Raw genomic sequence first — 15,712 nt, 5'->3', positions numbered from 1 at the left:
AAAAAATTTTTGCATTTAAATGTTGATATGTATACTCATGTCACAGTGTAAACTGAGATCTGTGAAAAAAGTTTGAAAAGCACAGCTTCAGTAGATACTAGAAGTGAGAGAGGAAGCTTAATGTTCTATTTTATTTTAGAGACATTTTTAGGAAGTTTGGTTTAAAAATAAAGAACGATGTGGGGGCAGAGGAGAGGGACCCAATATTTCCTGACGCTGTGCTTCCTGACACCCGCCTATCAAAAGTTGGCCTAGGAGTGGGGTGGAAGGAGGTAGAAGGGAGGAACTTGTCAGAATTTCACCTTTTTTTTCAGATGAAGAGAGCTAAAGAAATTAGTCACAGCTAGTTAAGAGGCAAATGCCAAATTCCAACTTGACTACATTCTAACTAGTGAGCTGCAATTTCTTAGCTGTAGGGTAAGGAGGGGTAAGAGAAGCTGACATTGTTTCTTTAACTTTAAAAAAATTCCTCTTGGCTCTAACTGATCCATACCTTGATCACCATGGCTAAACCCTCATTTTGTTCCAGGCACTGTATTAAGAGCCTTAAAAGCAGTTCAGTAACTTGATCAGTCTTATTAACATTATGGATGCAAGGTCCAAATGTCCATAAAACACGTCCTACTTTGGAAAATTATCCCCTACAACGGCAAATTTCAGACAAAACCATTGAAATCTCATCCTTTTAGACAAAACAGTTGAAATCTCAATTTCTCAACTACAAAATAAAAGTAAGTTTAGATGTTTACTTAGGATTTTTGCATGTTCAGCACTCTGGTTCTAGAATGTCATGCAGATAGCCTTCCATTTTAAGAATAGCAGCAAATGTGACTTCAGCTGGTTACTCACACTGGTTCATGAATACCTGGAGCTCTGTGTTCTGAAGGCCCTATCTATTTAGTAATTTGTTTATTATAAGAACATACCCTTTGGCTATTATCACTGAATTAGAAAATGCTCAGTGTTCAACATTCTCAAAATATATATATATATATATATATCACGTCCAAAAAATTCTGTTGGAGACTCCAGGATTGGGGATTATTTTACCTGAATGGGGTTTTGTCTTATTCTGTTGATCCGGGTGACTGCTGCCTACAAAGTCCTAATTCTGGGGATGAGGTACCCAGGGGCTGAGGTGCAAATAGACTCTACGTTCAGAAAAAGGCAGCTCAAGCAGCTTCAGAAATCTCGACCTGCTGTGGAGTTTGAACACGTGAGGCATAGGAACGGAGACTGTGTGAAGCTGTGGGATTTTTATGAATTGGCTTTCAAAAGCTGGTGACAAAGCCTGTGGAATTTTGGGTACTTCAGTTTCAGTTAGTTTTTTGTCTATTTCCTGTGTGTCATGGATGTCTACATCTAGTTTGTCAGCTTCAAATAACTTAAAGGATCATATATCCTACAGAAAAAGTAAACAGAGGACATTAAAGATGCCACTTTTCTCATTTTCTTAACTTGCTGTAATTCCCTTCCCTTTTATTATCAACATTAAGCTTATATTCTTGTAGAATCTTGCCTGGGATTTGGTTACATCTCAGCAATTTTGATGTAAATTTGTGAAAACAAAATTCTATCTGTGACTTCATATTACATCTATTCCCTAAAAAAACATAAAACTCAAATTATTCTGTGAACAAACTGAGCTGAGCTTCCATTGAGAACTTAGAAGTAAACTATTCCTACAAGAGAGACAGGAGGAAAAAAAAAAAGTTAAGTGGCAGAATTTTCAAAGGAAACTTCTTGTTTGAAATATCACACTTACATCCTAATTAGAAAAAGCCAGAAGACCTGGACATCCTGCCATCCAGCTCTCTTTTCCTACTTGGTTGCACGCATGCTGGGGGTGAAGAGAAACTCTGCAGTGGGAAAGTTAGGAAGTAGGTCCACAAAAATCAAGTAGAAAAGTGACAATGAACATGATTACCAAAGAGTCACCAATTTCGTAAAACACAACAGTTTCTGAGTCATACTGTACACTCCTTAATATAATGAGAACATACTATAACATCCCAGTCCTGAAATTAATGCACTTCTGGGCCATTATGTTTATCTAAAACCTAATAGCAAGTAGCAAAAAACAGGGACAACATTAGAAATTGTTGAGTAGTTTGGCCTCCACCAATTCAGCTTTTGAGACCAAGATGAGCCTAAAGACTACAGCAGGGCAAACCCAGAGACTATATTCTTTCTCAGTTGCACCTGTTTCTGAAGGGGCTGGGCTAATACAAGAAGAAAACAACAGATCCCACAGGCAGAAACCCGATCCAGTTCCAGCACCTCCTGGTTCCAGTGCCAAGAGCCGCCAGAGCGAAGCCCAGGCCTCCTCTGCGTTGCCGGACCAGCTCTGCCCAGGCCTCCTCTGCGTTGCCTGACCAGCTCAGCCCGGCCAGGCCCCAGACTTCAGGCCCCTCGGGAATCCCCTATTCCCACGGCTCACCAGCTGGGAACCAGGTGACCAGCAGCGGCCAAGGTACAGGCAACTCAGGGCCCATGACGCCCCTCTCTGGCCTCTTTCAGTTCAGGGTCTCCGAGGATACTGTGTCTTTCTCATCAGCTGCTGTCGCACGACGAACCACTTCAAAGAATCCCTTCGGTTTCTCCTCCCAGGGCTGGGCGGAGGGAGGGCCGGGCCTAGCCTGCGGACAGGTACCGCCGGGCTCATCCCTACCTGGGCGCCCCTGTGGCCCCGCCTCCCGCACCGCGCCTCCGTTTCCTGCTCCGCCCCCAGTCCCGGAGGACCTCTGCCACCTTCCCTACCTGCCAGCTGCCCCCTCTGCAGGCTGCCAGGTAATTATGGAAACTCAGTCACCCGCCACTGACCCCATCAGCCCATAGAGATGTTAACATTTTTTCCCAGAAGTTCTCAGGAATTCTTACCCAGCAAGTTTTTCCCTCTCTCTTAAGAATTATGGGGATATAACTTCCTAGCGAGTGTCTTCTGCATTACACTTCCATTCACTCATTTGTGCTTGGAAAATTGTTTTCTTCATTAAAAACATCAATATGAAGTTTACATGCAACTTCTGCTCAAGTTTTCTAGTAACTGACCATAGAGGGTGTGAACTAGAGCGATAGATTTAATTTCCCATAATTATAAAGGCAGCATGCTTATTATTGAAATGTTAGAAAATTATAAATTAATAGAAATTTAAAAAAAAATCCTGCTTCTGTCCAAAGGTAGACATTGTCCGCGTTGCTATATTCTTTTTTTAGCCTTTTTCTGTTTCCCACTCTGCATGTATCTCAGCATCCTACTACAGACTGAGCTCTTTTAAGGTGGAAGAGTGTAGGTCTCTTTGCACCATGTTCACCTTGGATGTAATCCAGCTTCTCATCTCTTTGTAGAAATGCACAAGGATCAAGTGAAGGGAGGTCTTCTTGTCTTCAGGAACAAACCACCCAGTGACCTTGGTTTGAAAAGTCACATCTACACTCTGGCCATTGTGAGCAGACAACAAGCCATCACTACAAACACACACACACACACACACACACACACACACATCCCTTATCAGGATTTTTCATTGTCCTCCCTATTCTATGACAAACACAAATCCACTCCCTCCAGCCATCATTCTTCTCTCATGAAAAGAACGCTAATGCATTAAACATACTTTCTGGCCCCAGGGAGCTCCCACTCTGATCACTGTCCTTAGCAGTTGTTATTCCCCTCAGAGTCCTGCCCTGCCTGCTGTGAAGGGTCCTTTTTGCTTGCACTACTGTTGTCCTTACCTTGCCTCCACCAGAGGAGTAAGCATATTTGTCCTGACCCTGACTGGAAGCCTCAACCTTCTTGCTTCTTCACAGGTCCTCTCCTCCCACTCCACTCCTGGGTCTCGCCTCTGCTTCTGTCTTTGGGCATCTCCACTTTAAATATTTTTCTTGTAGCCTCTTCTTCTCCAGAAAGTAGGATGTAAATTCAGAAGCAGATAGTATAGTATGTTTAGAAGCCCTTAGATCTTGCACAGTGGGATCCGAGTGCAGCCACAGGGTATAATGTGAGGGAGCAGGGCTCCCCAGCCTCCTCCAGAGACCCTGCACATGCTCCTGGAAATGTTGTTTGTATCTGAGTGTCTGTGACCCTGAGAAATCTGTGTTTGTTCTAAAAGGTATGAGCCCTCTTCTTTCCACACCTACCTCCATGCCTGTGTGTTGTTCGAAAGGTTTTTTAATATCATTGAAGCCAGCATTTCCCTATGTATAGTCCATGGAACATTCCTATGGAATGTAATATATAGTATATGGGAAAAGGGCTCTGTGATCAAATAAAGAAATACCAAATTAAACAAATATAACCCTTAGGGTTCTACTGTACTTTTGAATTTCCGAGGGAATAGATCTGTCATGCAGCATTTCCTAGCATTATTCACCAACAGAACTCATTTTCTCATACATATCTTAGGCAGATGTCCCCTAAAACACATTTTGGGAAATCCTGGCACCCTAAATAAAATAATCGAAAGGGCTGGCTGCATGGATTTTTCTAATAGAAAAAAACGAGTCTAAGAAAAGCCATTGCAAGTGCAGTAGAATTATAATTTCATTATTTTTTCTTGGAAATTACTCATTCATTTGAACATCTACCTCCACTGTTTTGGAATGAACACTTAGGTCAACTTTATCTGTTTCTCTGTCCACTGCATGCATCGTATTTTCTTCATCGCTTATATATTATGTACTAAGTAATGTTCTTACATACATTATCTCATTATATATCCACAATAAGCAACTGTTATAATCAATCCTATTTTACAGATATGAACACCGAGGGAAAAAAGTAACTTGTCCAAGGTAACAAAACTATTAGGTGGTACACTTAGAAGTCTCCATGAGACAGTCTGCTCTAGACATTGTGCTACATTAAGCCATAGACTTTTACCTAGCTGTGCCTCAATCTGTGTTTACAGCAAGTTGACATGAGTGTATGTTAATGAATTTTCTTTTTATATGTCTCCTAGCTTTCTTTATTTAAAGGAAAAGTTCACTCCACAGTTATGAAGTCTCTTGTCATTCTGCAACATGTGCCACTGTTACAAGGAAGATTAGTAAGAATATGCATTTGTGAAACAACTAACAGTTCTTTCCTTGCTAGCTAGAAGTACAAGTTACTCGGTTTACTGGCAGTAACTAAGACAAAGGTGTCCTCATGTACAAAATAATAACAATAGCCATCATTTATGAACCATTTATATTGTGTTACACACAATTCAGACTCATTTTGCATTAACTTCAGTGATTCTCCCAGTAGTATTATATGGCAGGGACTATCATTTTACTCATTTACTCACGAAGAACTTGAGACACAAAGGTTTGCTAACTTACCCAGGGACACCAACTTGGAAGTGTAGAGCTGAGATGCAAACTCAGGCTACCTGTCTTCAGTCACGGCTCCTTAATACCATCTTAGCCACATCGTGTTTCTGTGTGTTGACTAGTCCAGTCTAACCACAGCTACTGAGCTCATGATCTCATCACTTATAATTACACTTCCTAGTTGAAATTGTGTACATGAATGTCTCTGAATATTGTGTATGTGCATATATATCTGTATTTGAGAATAATGTGAACTTTGTATATTTATACTTGTACTTACTGAGCATGGAGAAGATACTTTTGAGCCCATAAGAAAGAAAATAAAGAAACATGTAAGTGAAAATTATTGTACCAGAAAGTAAAGCTAACTAACTGATACTAGAGCATTTGGGTTGCATTTTATTCATCTCTGAATGTACTGTCTAATATAATAGTTGGATGTAGGTTGGGTATAATAAGGATTTGTTGAGCTCTTTAAAGAGTTTTTCTGCAGGAAGTGACATGTGAGCTTGGATGAAAGTGAATAAGACCGGTAGAGTAACCCAAGCAGAGAGATCAACATGTACAAAAATCATGGCATCAGGAAATAAACATTTCAGTTTTGCTAGACTACAGGACAAGGTGTAGAGAAAAGTATGTTCAAGAGCTAGCCAGGGTAAACAACAGACCTTGTATGACCAGTTAGAGAACTAAGAACTTTATTCATACAGCAGACAATGGGGAGTGGGTGAGAGGTTTTAATTTAGGGAAGTCATGACTAGACTTGCACTTTAGAAAAATAAACTTGATAGTAGTGAGAAGAGTGGTAGGCAGGAACTGAGGTGGATGGCAGAGAGAAACTAGTACTGTAGTTGTGATGGATGATACTGAGGATACAGCCAATCATTGATGTTAAAAATGAAGAGAAGAGGATAACACTCTGGCAGATATTTAGCATGTAGATTCAACAAGATTGACGGTGAACAAGACATGGTGGTTGAAAGAAGAATATAGGTTTCTGACTACTAAGGCTGTGTGGCTGGTGATACCTTTAAAGAACATACATGGATAGAAAAGATAGTAGTTTTGAGTGATGTCAGACACATTGCACCTGAGGGAATGGCAGTCCATCCAGTGAAATGTTTATGGATAGTTGAGTACCTTTATTAAGTGCAATTTGTTCAATGAGGTTGATAGGAACTGAATACCTATTCAGGGATCTACCTCAGTAGGGACTAGGAGACCTACTTCTTGGTTAGTAAGATATAATAATGCAAATCTTTTTGAAATAGGGATAAAAGCAAGAGGTGATATTATGTAGTGAAAGGAGTTGGAACCAACATGTTCATTATTACTACTCCTGGAATTCGACCTTATACTGGTATTCTAACTAGCACAATAAGATAATAATAATGTTAGAAATATAGAAAAATGCATTGTTATTCACAGTACAGAGAATGTAAAATTATATAGAATTTATATAAACTATAAATAATCTATAAAATATGTATGGACTAGTAGAGGCTGCTGGAAACAAGGTCAATAAAGCAATGTCGCTGGATTTTAGAAACATGACTTTAAAATATACATTTGTAATAGCATAAATGTGTGAGGAAAGTAGGAATGAATTTGAAAAATATGTGGAACAGCTTTAGGTATAAAATTATGAGAAGTTACTGAGAACATTTTTAAAAATCTAAATAAATGCAAAATTGTTTTATGTTCATCAATAAGAATGTTTAATATCATTAAGGTGATAATTCTCTCTAAATCAATCAATATATTACATATCTTTCTAATAAAAAAAATCTGAAAAATTTACCTAAATCTTCACAGTCTGTTTCTAAAATTAAATGGAATTTAAATTTACCCAAGATGCTAGAATAGTAAATAGTGTGTGTGTGTATGTGTGTGTGTGTGTGTGTGTGAGAGAGAGACAAAACATTGAGGGCTGGGAAGAGATGAGAGGAATGGGATAGGAGGGGCTATAGCTGAATCTGTAACATGCTATTTATTTTTTTAATTATCTGAAGCGAGCATGTTAAAATACAAAATCAATTAAATTTAACTGGGCTAGGCCTCCCTGGTGGTGCTAGCAGTTAAGTCACAGCACTATAAAGCTATGGGCAGCCATTTGATCCCCAGTCAAGGAGGTGACCACCTGGCATAACAGACCTCTCCTGACCTGCCCGCTGCTCCCCTCAGCAGTATATTTCAGTAAATCTGCCTGCTCTGCTCCCCACTCTTTCTCTTGTGAATTATCTCACACACCCCACACCTCTGACCTGTACTCCAGTTCTTGTATGCATAAATAAATAAATAAAAATAAATAAAATAAAATAAATAAAAAGCAAAATACTTTTAAAACAAGGAAGAGTAGGCACTGCATGTAGAACCAGACCAACTGTATTGTGCCATGACATTTCCATTGATATTCTAGGTCATCTGGGCCAAGTATTTTTTATTTAAAATGGGAAATGACCCTTCTTTGATCCTTTCCATTTCTGGAATTCTATAGTCCAAAGTTGAGGAGGACCCAGGTCTAAAAGAGGCTGTTTTCCTGGAATGGACTGAGGAATAAAGAGCTAAGACTTCTCTAAGGGTGACTTCCCTCAGAGGGAAGTCTTGCTGGGCTCTATTCATTCTAAGTAGAGGTGTAGATTCTTTGCTCTATCAAAGCCATGAATGAAACCAAGAACTTCAGAAGCACCTGTCACACAGATCTAAAATTTCTGGTTCTTTCATTATATATATTTTTCATAAGGAGGGAAGCCGGGGCAAAGGAGGTCTGTAATCCTAAGGCTGGTGCCATAAAAAAGAGATCCAAGTGCTTGGCTCAAAACAAAGGTAAAGAATCAGCAGTTTTGCTACCGCCAGGATTTTTCTTTTATTTTCTCTAGAGATTTTTTTTTCCCCTGTGGCAAAGCCTAGTTTGTTGTTCAGACACAGAGATCCTGAGTTCAGGCTACATACATCTCAGCAAAACTCAATAAGGGCAGAATAGCCTGTTCTTTCCAGCCCACTCCAGAGGGCCAGATTCTATTAGTCTATGGGAAGGCCCAGGAAGCAGTATTTTTTAAAACTTCCCAGGTGGTTCTAATGTGTAGCCAGAATTGACAATCTAGTTGAAAGATGAGCTGGATGAGTAAATGCCCCACATTTTTGTTACCAAATAGGGCATTCCCCAGGACAGTCCCTAAATGGAATACTTTCCGGCACATTTCCTATCTAAACTTTTTTTTGGTAATTTTGTTTTGCCACCACTTCCCATGACATAATAAATAATTCTGCACCAAATGGTACTGAAATGTGTAACTTTTCTGACTTTTCCACCGGGACAGCATAACATACTCATGGTGGGTGAACTAGGACACAACCACTACATAATTTGCAGTTCTAATACGGTCATTCTAAGCCTCAGTTTCTTTATTTGTAACATAAGGGAGGCTATGTCATTTATTTTCAGACTGCCCTGAGATGCTCAAGCAATTTGTGGAGTACCTAAAAGCTTGCCTCTGCCAGAGAAGCGGGTTTGAAAAAAATCACAGAATTGGGCCCTCCCTGGTAGCGCAGGACACAGCACTGCAAGCTAGCCACAGCAACTTATGTGTGAGTTCCATCCCCTGCCCGGGAAGGGATCCACACGGCGCAGCAGACCTCTCCTGACCCGCCCGCTGCTCCCCTCAGCAGTGTACTTCATCAATCTGCCTGTTCTCTGCCTGTTCTGCTCCCAGCTCTGTCTCTGGTGAAGCCTCTCACCGCCCCTGCACCTCTGGCTTGTACCCCAGTTCTGTATGCACAAATAAATATATCTTTAACAAACAAAAGAAAAAAAAATCACAGAATCCATGATCCACAAGCCTTTTTCCAGAACCAGATTCTATAATTCTTTATGCTACAAGAGTAGATATATGCTACTATCAGGATCAATCTTAATCCACATGCTCTGAGGCTTGCTGAAGGTTATCGTTCCCAACCCTAGTCTATCGCTGATATTACAAACTAGCTACTTGCAAGCCAGATTCAGCACGCAGATGCTTTTTTTGTTTGCCTAAAGAGTAAGTTTTTCTTTCTTTGGTATGATTTTAAGCCTTTACAAATGTGAAGCATAAGACAATACTACAATGTGCACAGATGAAAGGTATATGACTCACTGAACTATCAGAACATAAACATTTCTTTACAGTCGCCATTTGGGAAAGATACTGCTTTCAGAAGCTCCCTCTCAGAAACTTTATTAATCAAATTTTCCAAAGGTGACCACCATCTGGACTTCTTACAATAGAGATTGGTTTTGCCTCTTTTAACAATTATATGAAGGAAATAATCCTTTGGGGTTTGTCTATTTTGCTCAATATTTTTTTTTAAAGATTTATTTATTTGTGCATACAGAACTGGGGTGCAGGCCAGAGGCTCAGGGATGGTGAGAGGCTTCACCAGAGACAGAGCAGGGAACAGAACAGGCAGATCAACGAAGTACACTGCTGAGGGGAGCAGCGGGCGGGTCAGGAGAGGTCTGCCACGCCATGTGGTCACCTCCGGGGCAGGCGGGAATCGAACTCATGCAGAAGCGGCTTTAGATTCTCAGTGTTGTGCTTTAACCCGCTGCGCCACCAGGGAGGGCCCTATTTTGCTCAATATTTTGTTAGAAATTCACCTTTGGCTTTTTGCCTCTTTAGTAATTTTCATTTCTGAATAGTATCCCATTACTAGAATATACTTAAATTTATCCATTGATTCATTTGTTATTGTTATTTGTTATACTCTTTATTTGTTTCTACTGTTTGGCCTTTGTGAATATTGATATCATAAAAAATTTTGTAAATGTTTTGGGGGCCATCACCCACCCATTTTTTTGCTTCTATAACTCAGGATAAAATTGTCAGCAGGTCTGTGGGGTGATTTTAAATCTGACTATAATTTCCTTGACCCACCTCCCTTCAAATAGGGAGTCTAAGTTCATGACTCTTAAATGTGGGCTGGAATTAGTGACTCATTTCTAATGAATAGAATAGTGGAAGTGACAGTGTGTTACCTCCAAGTGTAGGTCATAAGAAGCATTGCAGTTTCTTCCTTGCTCACCCCAGAAGGAAGCCAGCAGTCCTATCATGAGGATGCTCAGGCAGTCTATGGAGAAGTCCACTTGGTGAGGAACTAAGAGGTTCTGCCAATAGTCATGTGAGTGAACCAACTTGGAAGGAAACGTCCAAGCTGCAGTCAAGTCTACAGAAGAACTGACATCTTGACTGTAAACTAACAATACACCCTGAGCCAAAAACAATACAACTCAAAAAAAAATGAGAAAATATATGGTTATTGCTTTAAGTCACTAAAACAATGTTGCTCTTACACAGCAGTAGATTATCAGCATATATTTTGAGACTTAGTAGAAAATGCCAAAGATTTGCTCCAAATTTACCTACACACTACAGTGTATGAAAATTAAAATTGTTCCACATTTTTGGCAATATTTGGAGTCAAGTCTTTCCATTTATAACTTTGCTGGTGGATATGTAAAGGTATTGGTTTGTAGTTTAATTTGCCTTTTCCTGAGGACTACTGAAGTTGAAGACTTTTTCACATTTTGGAATTTTCACATTTTGGACTTTTAGAGACTTTTTTGGAACTTGGTGGAATCTTTTGCTTATTTTTATATTCATTTTCTATTCTTATTGATTGGTAGGGGTTTATTTGTGGCCTGGATATTGTCATTTTTGTGGATACATACCTAAAAAATAGCTTCTGTTTTATGATTTGCCCTTTTGTTTTCTTAATGTTATAGTTTGGTAAATAGATGTCATTATTTATCTTAACAGTTTAATTTATCAACTTTTTCCTTTAAAGTCTTTATAAGGTTATTGCAGCTTATTTAAGAAATTTATTTGCCACCCCTAGATCATGAAGATATTCTCCTCTTACAATGTTCCTATTGTGCTCTTTATATTTATACTTATATTCCAGATAAAATTGAGAGGTATGTAGAGGTTATGTCTCATTTTCTTTCATAGGAATATCTAGTTGACCAAGTCAAATTATTGAAAATTCATTCCTTTCCCCACTTCTAAACAATGTCAGTTTCCAAAAGTCAAGTGTGTATTTATCTGAGTTTAGATTTTAAACAAATTAAAACTACTCTTGGAAGAAGCCCATTATTGCTGCAGGAAGAAAACAGAAAAGAGGTTAAATCCTGGAGGAAGTCATATAAAGGTGCTTGCCCATTAATGTAACTATATTAAAAGTCAGGAGTTTTAAAGAGGCAATTAAGGTTAATTGATCTTAGACTTTCAGCCTCTAGAATGGTGACAAAACAAATTTTGTTTGTCACCAAATCTGAGGCATTTTGCCATAATATAGACAACATAGAATTAAACATTTTCACCATTTTTTAAGTGTATAATTCTGTGACATTGAGGTCACGCACATTGTAGTGCGGCCGTCAGAACAGTTTTTTTCTTTCCTAATTAAAGTTTCATAACAATTAGACATTAAATTCCCATCCTTCCCTCCCACCAGTCCTCGAAAATCACCATTCTACTTTATGTGTCTATGAATCTGACTATTGTAGGAGGCTCATACGAGAGGAATCATACAATATAACCCCTTTTAAAACTGGTTGATTTACTTAGCATACCATCTTTGAGGTTAATCCATGTTGCAGTATGTGTCAAAATTCACTTTCTCTTTAGTGTGAATAATACTGTATATATTTATTACATTTTGTTTACTCTATTCATCCATCTATTCAACACTTGGGTTGCTATGAACATGGAAGCAGAAGTATCTCTTTGACAAAAAGCAACTATCAATAACTTACAAAGACTGAAATCATACCAATTTTTTAAAAAGATTGATTTATTGGGCCCTCCCTGATGGCGCAGCGGGTTAAAGCACAGCACTGAGAATCTGAAGCCACTTCCGCATGAGTTCGATTCCCGCCTGCCCCGGAGGTGACCACATGGCATGGCAGACCTCTCCTGACCTGCCCACTGCTCCCCTCAGCAGTGTATTTCATCGATCTGCCTGTTCTGCCCCCCACTCTGTCTCTGGTGAAGCTTCTCACCGCCCCTGAGCTTCTGGCCTGTACCCCAGTTCTGTATGCACAAATAAATAAATCTTTAAAAAAAAAAAGATTGATTTATTTATTCATACAAGATCTGGGTACAGACCAGAGATGGGAGGCAGTGAAAAGATTCACCAGAGACAGAATGGGAGGCAAAACAGGCAGATCCATTGAAATACACTGCTGAGGGGAACAGTGGGTGAGACAGAAGAGGTCTGCTGCACCATGTGGGTCAGCTCCATGGCCAGGGATCAAACTCCTGCTGTAGTGGCTACAGACAGCTTCATAGTGCTGCATCTTAACCCCTTGCACCACCAAGGAGGCCCAAAAACGTTTTTCTAGTCATTATGCTATAAAATTCTAAAGCAGTCACAAAAAGAAAACTGGAAAAACCTCAAACACACAGCAATAAACAGCAGGTTTCTCAACAGTTGTTTGGTCAATAGGAAATTAAAGCAGAAAATAAAAGTATTTGGAGACAAAGTAAATGAAGACAACAATATCAGAACCAATGAGATACAGCAAAAGCAGTACTAATAGGGAAGTTAATAGAAATACAAATCTAGATCAAGAAACAAAATAAGAAGAAGTAAAGTCAATCCAGAGAGCTGAGATGCCAGACTGTGACTCCAACATGAAGGTGTTTAGCAGAAAATATGTCACATCCACATGTAAAACTATGCAAGATTGAGAGCAGAACTTTAAATTGCACCTATGAAACCTAAGGCTACAGAAAGCTTACAAGATACCACTATCAGAAACTTAACAATGAGGTACGTCTCTAAAGAAAGTGAAAAATATTTTTTAATATCCCTAGAACAGTCTATGAAAATGCACTTGTCAGAAACCCAAAGTGGTATTGTCTAAAAAAGTTGTAGAAAATGCAAAAGTAAAAAATGTCCCCTAAGAAGTCTACCAGATGAATCCATGGAGAAACAGTAACTCAACCTCCCAATTCAGAATTGAAGAGAAAAAAATGAAGAAAAGAAAAATGGTGAATGATGCTGGGCCTGGTACAAAAAAAAAAAAAAGATAGAAAAGGAAGACAAAAGGAAACCTGAAGAATAAGGGGCCCACACAGAAAACAGTATGGAGAAGCCAGTAGCTAAGAAAGATGAACCATGAGATAACTCTTCTACCTCTGGAACTGACGGAGCTTTTGAAGATGCTTGTCAAGAGAATGCTCTAAGGCAATAAGAAATGTGCTTTGTAAATATGACTGAAATTCAACACAAAAGATCAGACAACTTCTGGAAGGCAGGAATCTTCGAGCAGCTGCAAAAATAGACAGCGACAAAATCCTGGCATTTCTCATCCTTGCAGTGAAATTCATTGTTAAAATTTATGCCCAGGGGCCCTCCCTGGTGGCACAGCGGGTTAAAGCACAGCACTAACAAGCTACAGCCACTTCCGCATGAGTTCGATTCCCGCCTGCCCCAGAGGCGTCCACATGGCTTGGCAGACCTCTCCTGGCCCGCCCGCTGCTCCCCTCAGCAGTGTACTTCGTCGATCTGCCTGTTCTGCTCCCCACTCTGTCTCTGGTGAAGCCTCTTGCCGCCCCTGAGCCTCTGGCCTGTACCCCAGTTCTGTATGTACAAATAAATAAATCTTAAAAAAAAAAAAATATGCCCAGGAATGGGACATTTCTGCAAGAGAACAATCATGCAGATGTTGTGTTTCTAAGGAGCTAGTACCCACTATGTTCACGCATATGAGTTAATAATGGGTGGCAGTATTAGATCTGTTGTAGCCCAATAACTTTCCAATGGGTTCAACATCACTGTGTCTGCATTAAGTTGTCTTGGATCATCTGCAGAATACGCTAGGGCTTAGGTATTAAAACTTTCAGTGTTTAGTTAATGACAAGGCTGATCATACCTTGGATGCTGGGTTTCAAGAGGAATTAAAGCAAATTATTAAACTTCTGCCAAAAGAGTCAACAGACCATGGTCTTTTCTGTCACATAAACTTAAACGTTCAAGAACTTGATAAGGATTTCTTTAAAAAGGGAACCACTCACTGTTGGTGCTGCTGATGATAAAGCTAATGAAATAATGGACAGTCTAAAGCAGGGCTGTAGTGTTTGTTCCTCAAAAAAGAACTCCTCTTTGTGCTTTATTATCCTTAAGAAGAATCAAAAGAAGAAATTAATGGTCTTCTTTTCATCCTGTAAGTTCATGAAATACTACGAGTTGCTGAACAATACTGATTTTCCTGTCTTGGTCATTCAGAGAAGGCAGAAGCAAAATAAGCAAATCACCACATTCTTCCACTTCAGCAGTGCAAATACAGGACTACATCTATACATATCTGTCGTGTACAGATGTGGCAGCTACATGGTTGGATGCTCCTGAAGTTGTCTGGATTCTTCAGTATGACTATGTAGATGACCCCAAGGAATATGTAGATTGTGTGGGCAGGAAAGCCTGAGTGATACCGGGTGGTTGGGGAACCTAAACTGACCAAGGCCCTGCTGCCCAAATACTTCACCAAAATCTGTCTGGGTTCTTCACCCATGCATACAACTGCAAGACTGCTTAGACTCAAAGCACAACAACAAAGGGATTTATTTAACAAACAAGATGAGCAAGAGTTTCTGGGGCCAATAATGGCCATTTACTTAATCCAAAGTTGTGTCCAGTACAAAGACCTAAGTTATGGTGGTGTCTCCCTGCCACCGAGAATGCGCAGCTCCTCCCCTGAACAACAGGCCACATGTCTGAGATGGTGTCTTCCTGCCTCTGCCAACCTGGGACACAGGGCAGCCAGACTCCAGGCCAGGTTCCAACTCATGAAGACAGCAGAAGGCATACAGGAGATGCTCCCAGAGCTGCTGGCTGCTCCAGCACAGCACCAGAGGAGCGACATTTGGGACAGCAGCCACAGCCACCAAAATGACCTGACAAAAGGCCTCACACACTCAGCTAAGCTAGGCATCAGAGGTCCTCTGCAGCCCTCTCCAAGATCAGCCTGGTCCTGGGCCTCAAATCCACTGGCCCACAAAATGCTGAAGCAACTCCAAACCTGGAACTCAAACCTGAATCCTGGGGCCCAGACAAACAACAGCCTCCTTCCTTCCCCCTCTACTGTCTTTACTCCTCTCAGCCTTCTGCTTCCTCTCCAGCGTCACCCCTCCTCAAAATTGACACTATTTTTTTTAAGGATTTATTTATTTGTGCATGCAGAACCGGGGTACAGGCCAGAGGCTCATGGGCAGTGAGAGGTTTCACCAGAGACAGAGTGGGCAGCAGAACAGGCAGATCGACGAAGTACATTGCTGAGGGGAGCAGCGGGCAGGTCAGGAGAGGTCTGCCATGCCATGCGGTCACCTCTGGGGCAGACGGAAATCGAACTCAT

At 40.3% G+C, this 15,712-nt stretch overlaps 1 protein-coding gene and 1 pseudogene across 1 annotated transcript in view; one reads left to right on the top strand and one right to left on the bottom strand.

Moving 5' to 3' along the window:
* ILDR1 (immunoglobulin-like domain containing receptor 1) overlaps positions 1–2,580 on the bottom strand; it is a 31,490-nt gene extending 28,910 nt beyond the window's left edge. Inside the window, exon 1 of the mRNA XM_012731883.1 lies at positions 2,441–2,580. Coding sequence (XP_012587337.1) covers positions 2,441–2,495 — 55 coding nt within the window. The 5' untranslated portion in view covers positions 2,496–2,580. The remainder of the gene's footprint in view (positions 1–2,440) is intronic.
* LOC101623770 lies at positions 2,494–14,785 on the top strand (annotated as a pseudogene).
* Positions 14,786–15,712: the final 927 nt, after the last annotated feature.

The sequence above is a fragment of the Condylura cristata genome, unplaced genomic scaffold, assembly GCF_000260355.1.
Source record: "Condylura cristata isolate star-nosed mole 26May11 unplaced genomic scaffold, ConCri1.0 scaffold00003, whole genome shotgun sequence".
NCBI classification, from domain to species: domain Eukaryota; kingdom Metazoa; phylum Chordata; class Mammalia; order Eulipotyphla; family Talpidae; genus Condylura; species Condylura cristata.
The sequence above is the reverse complement of the archived record's forward strand: the minus strand, read 5'-3'. Positions and strand labels throughout refer to the sequence as shown.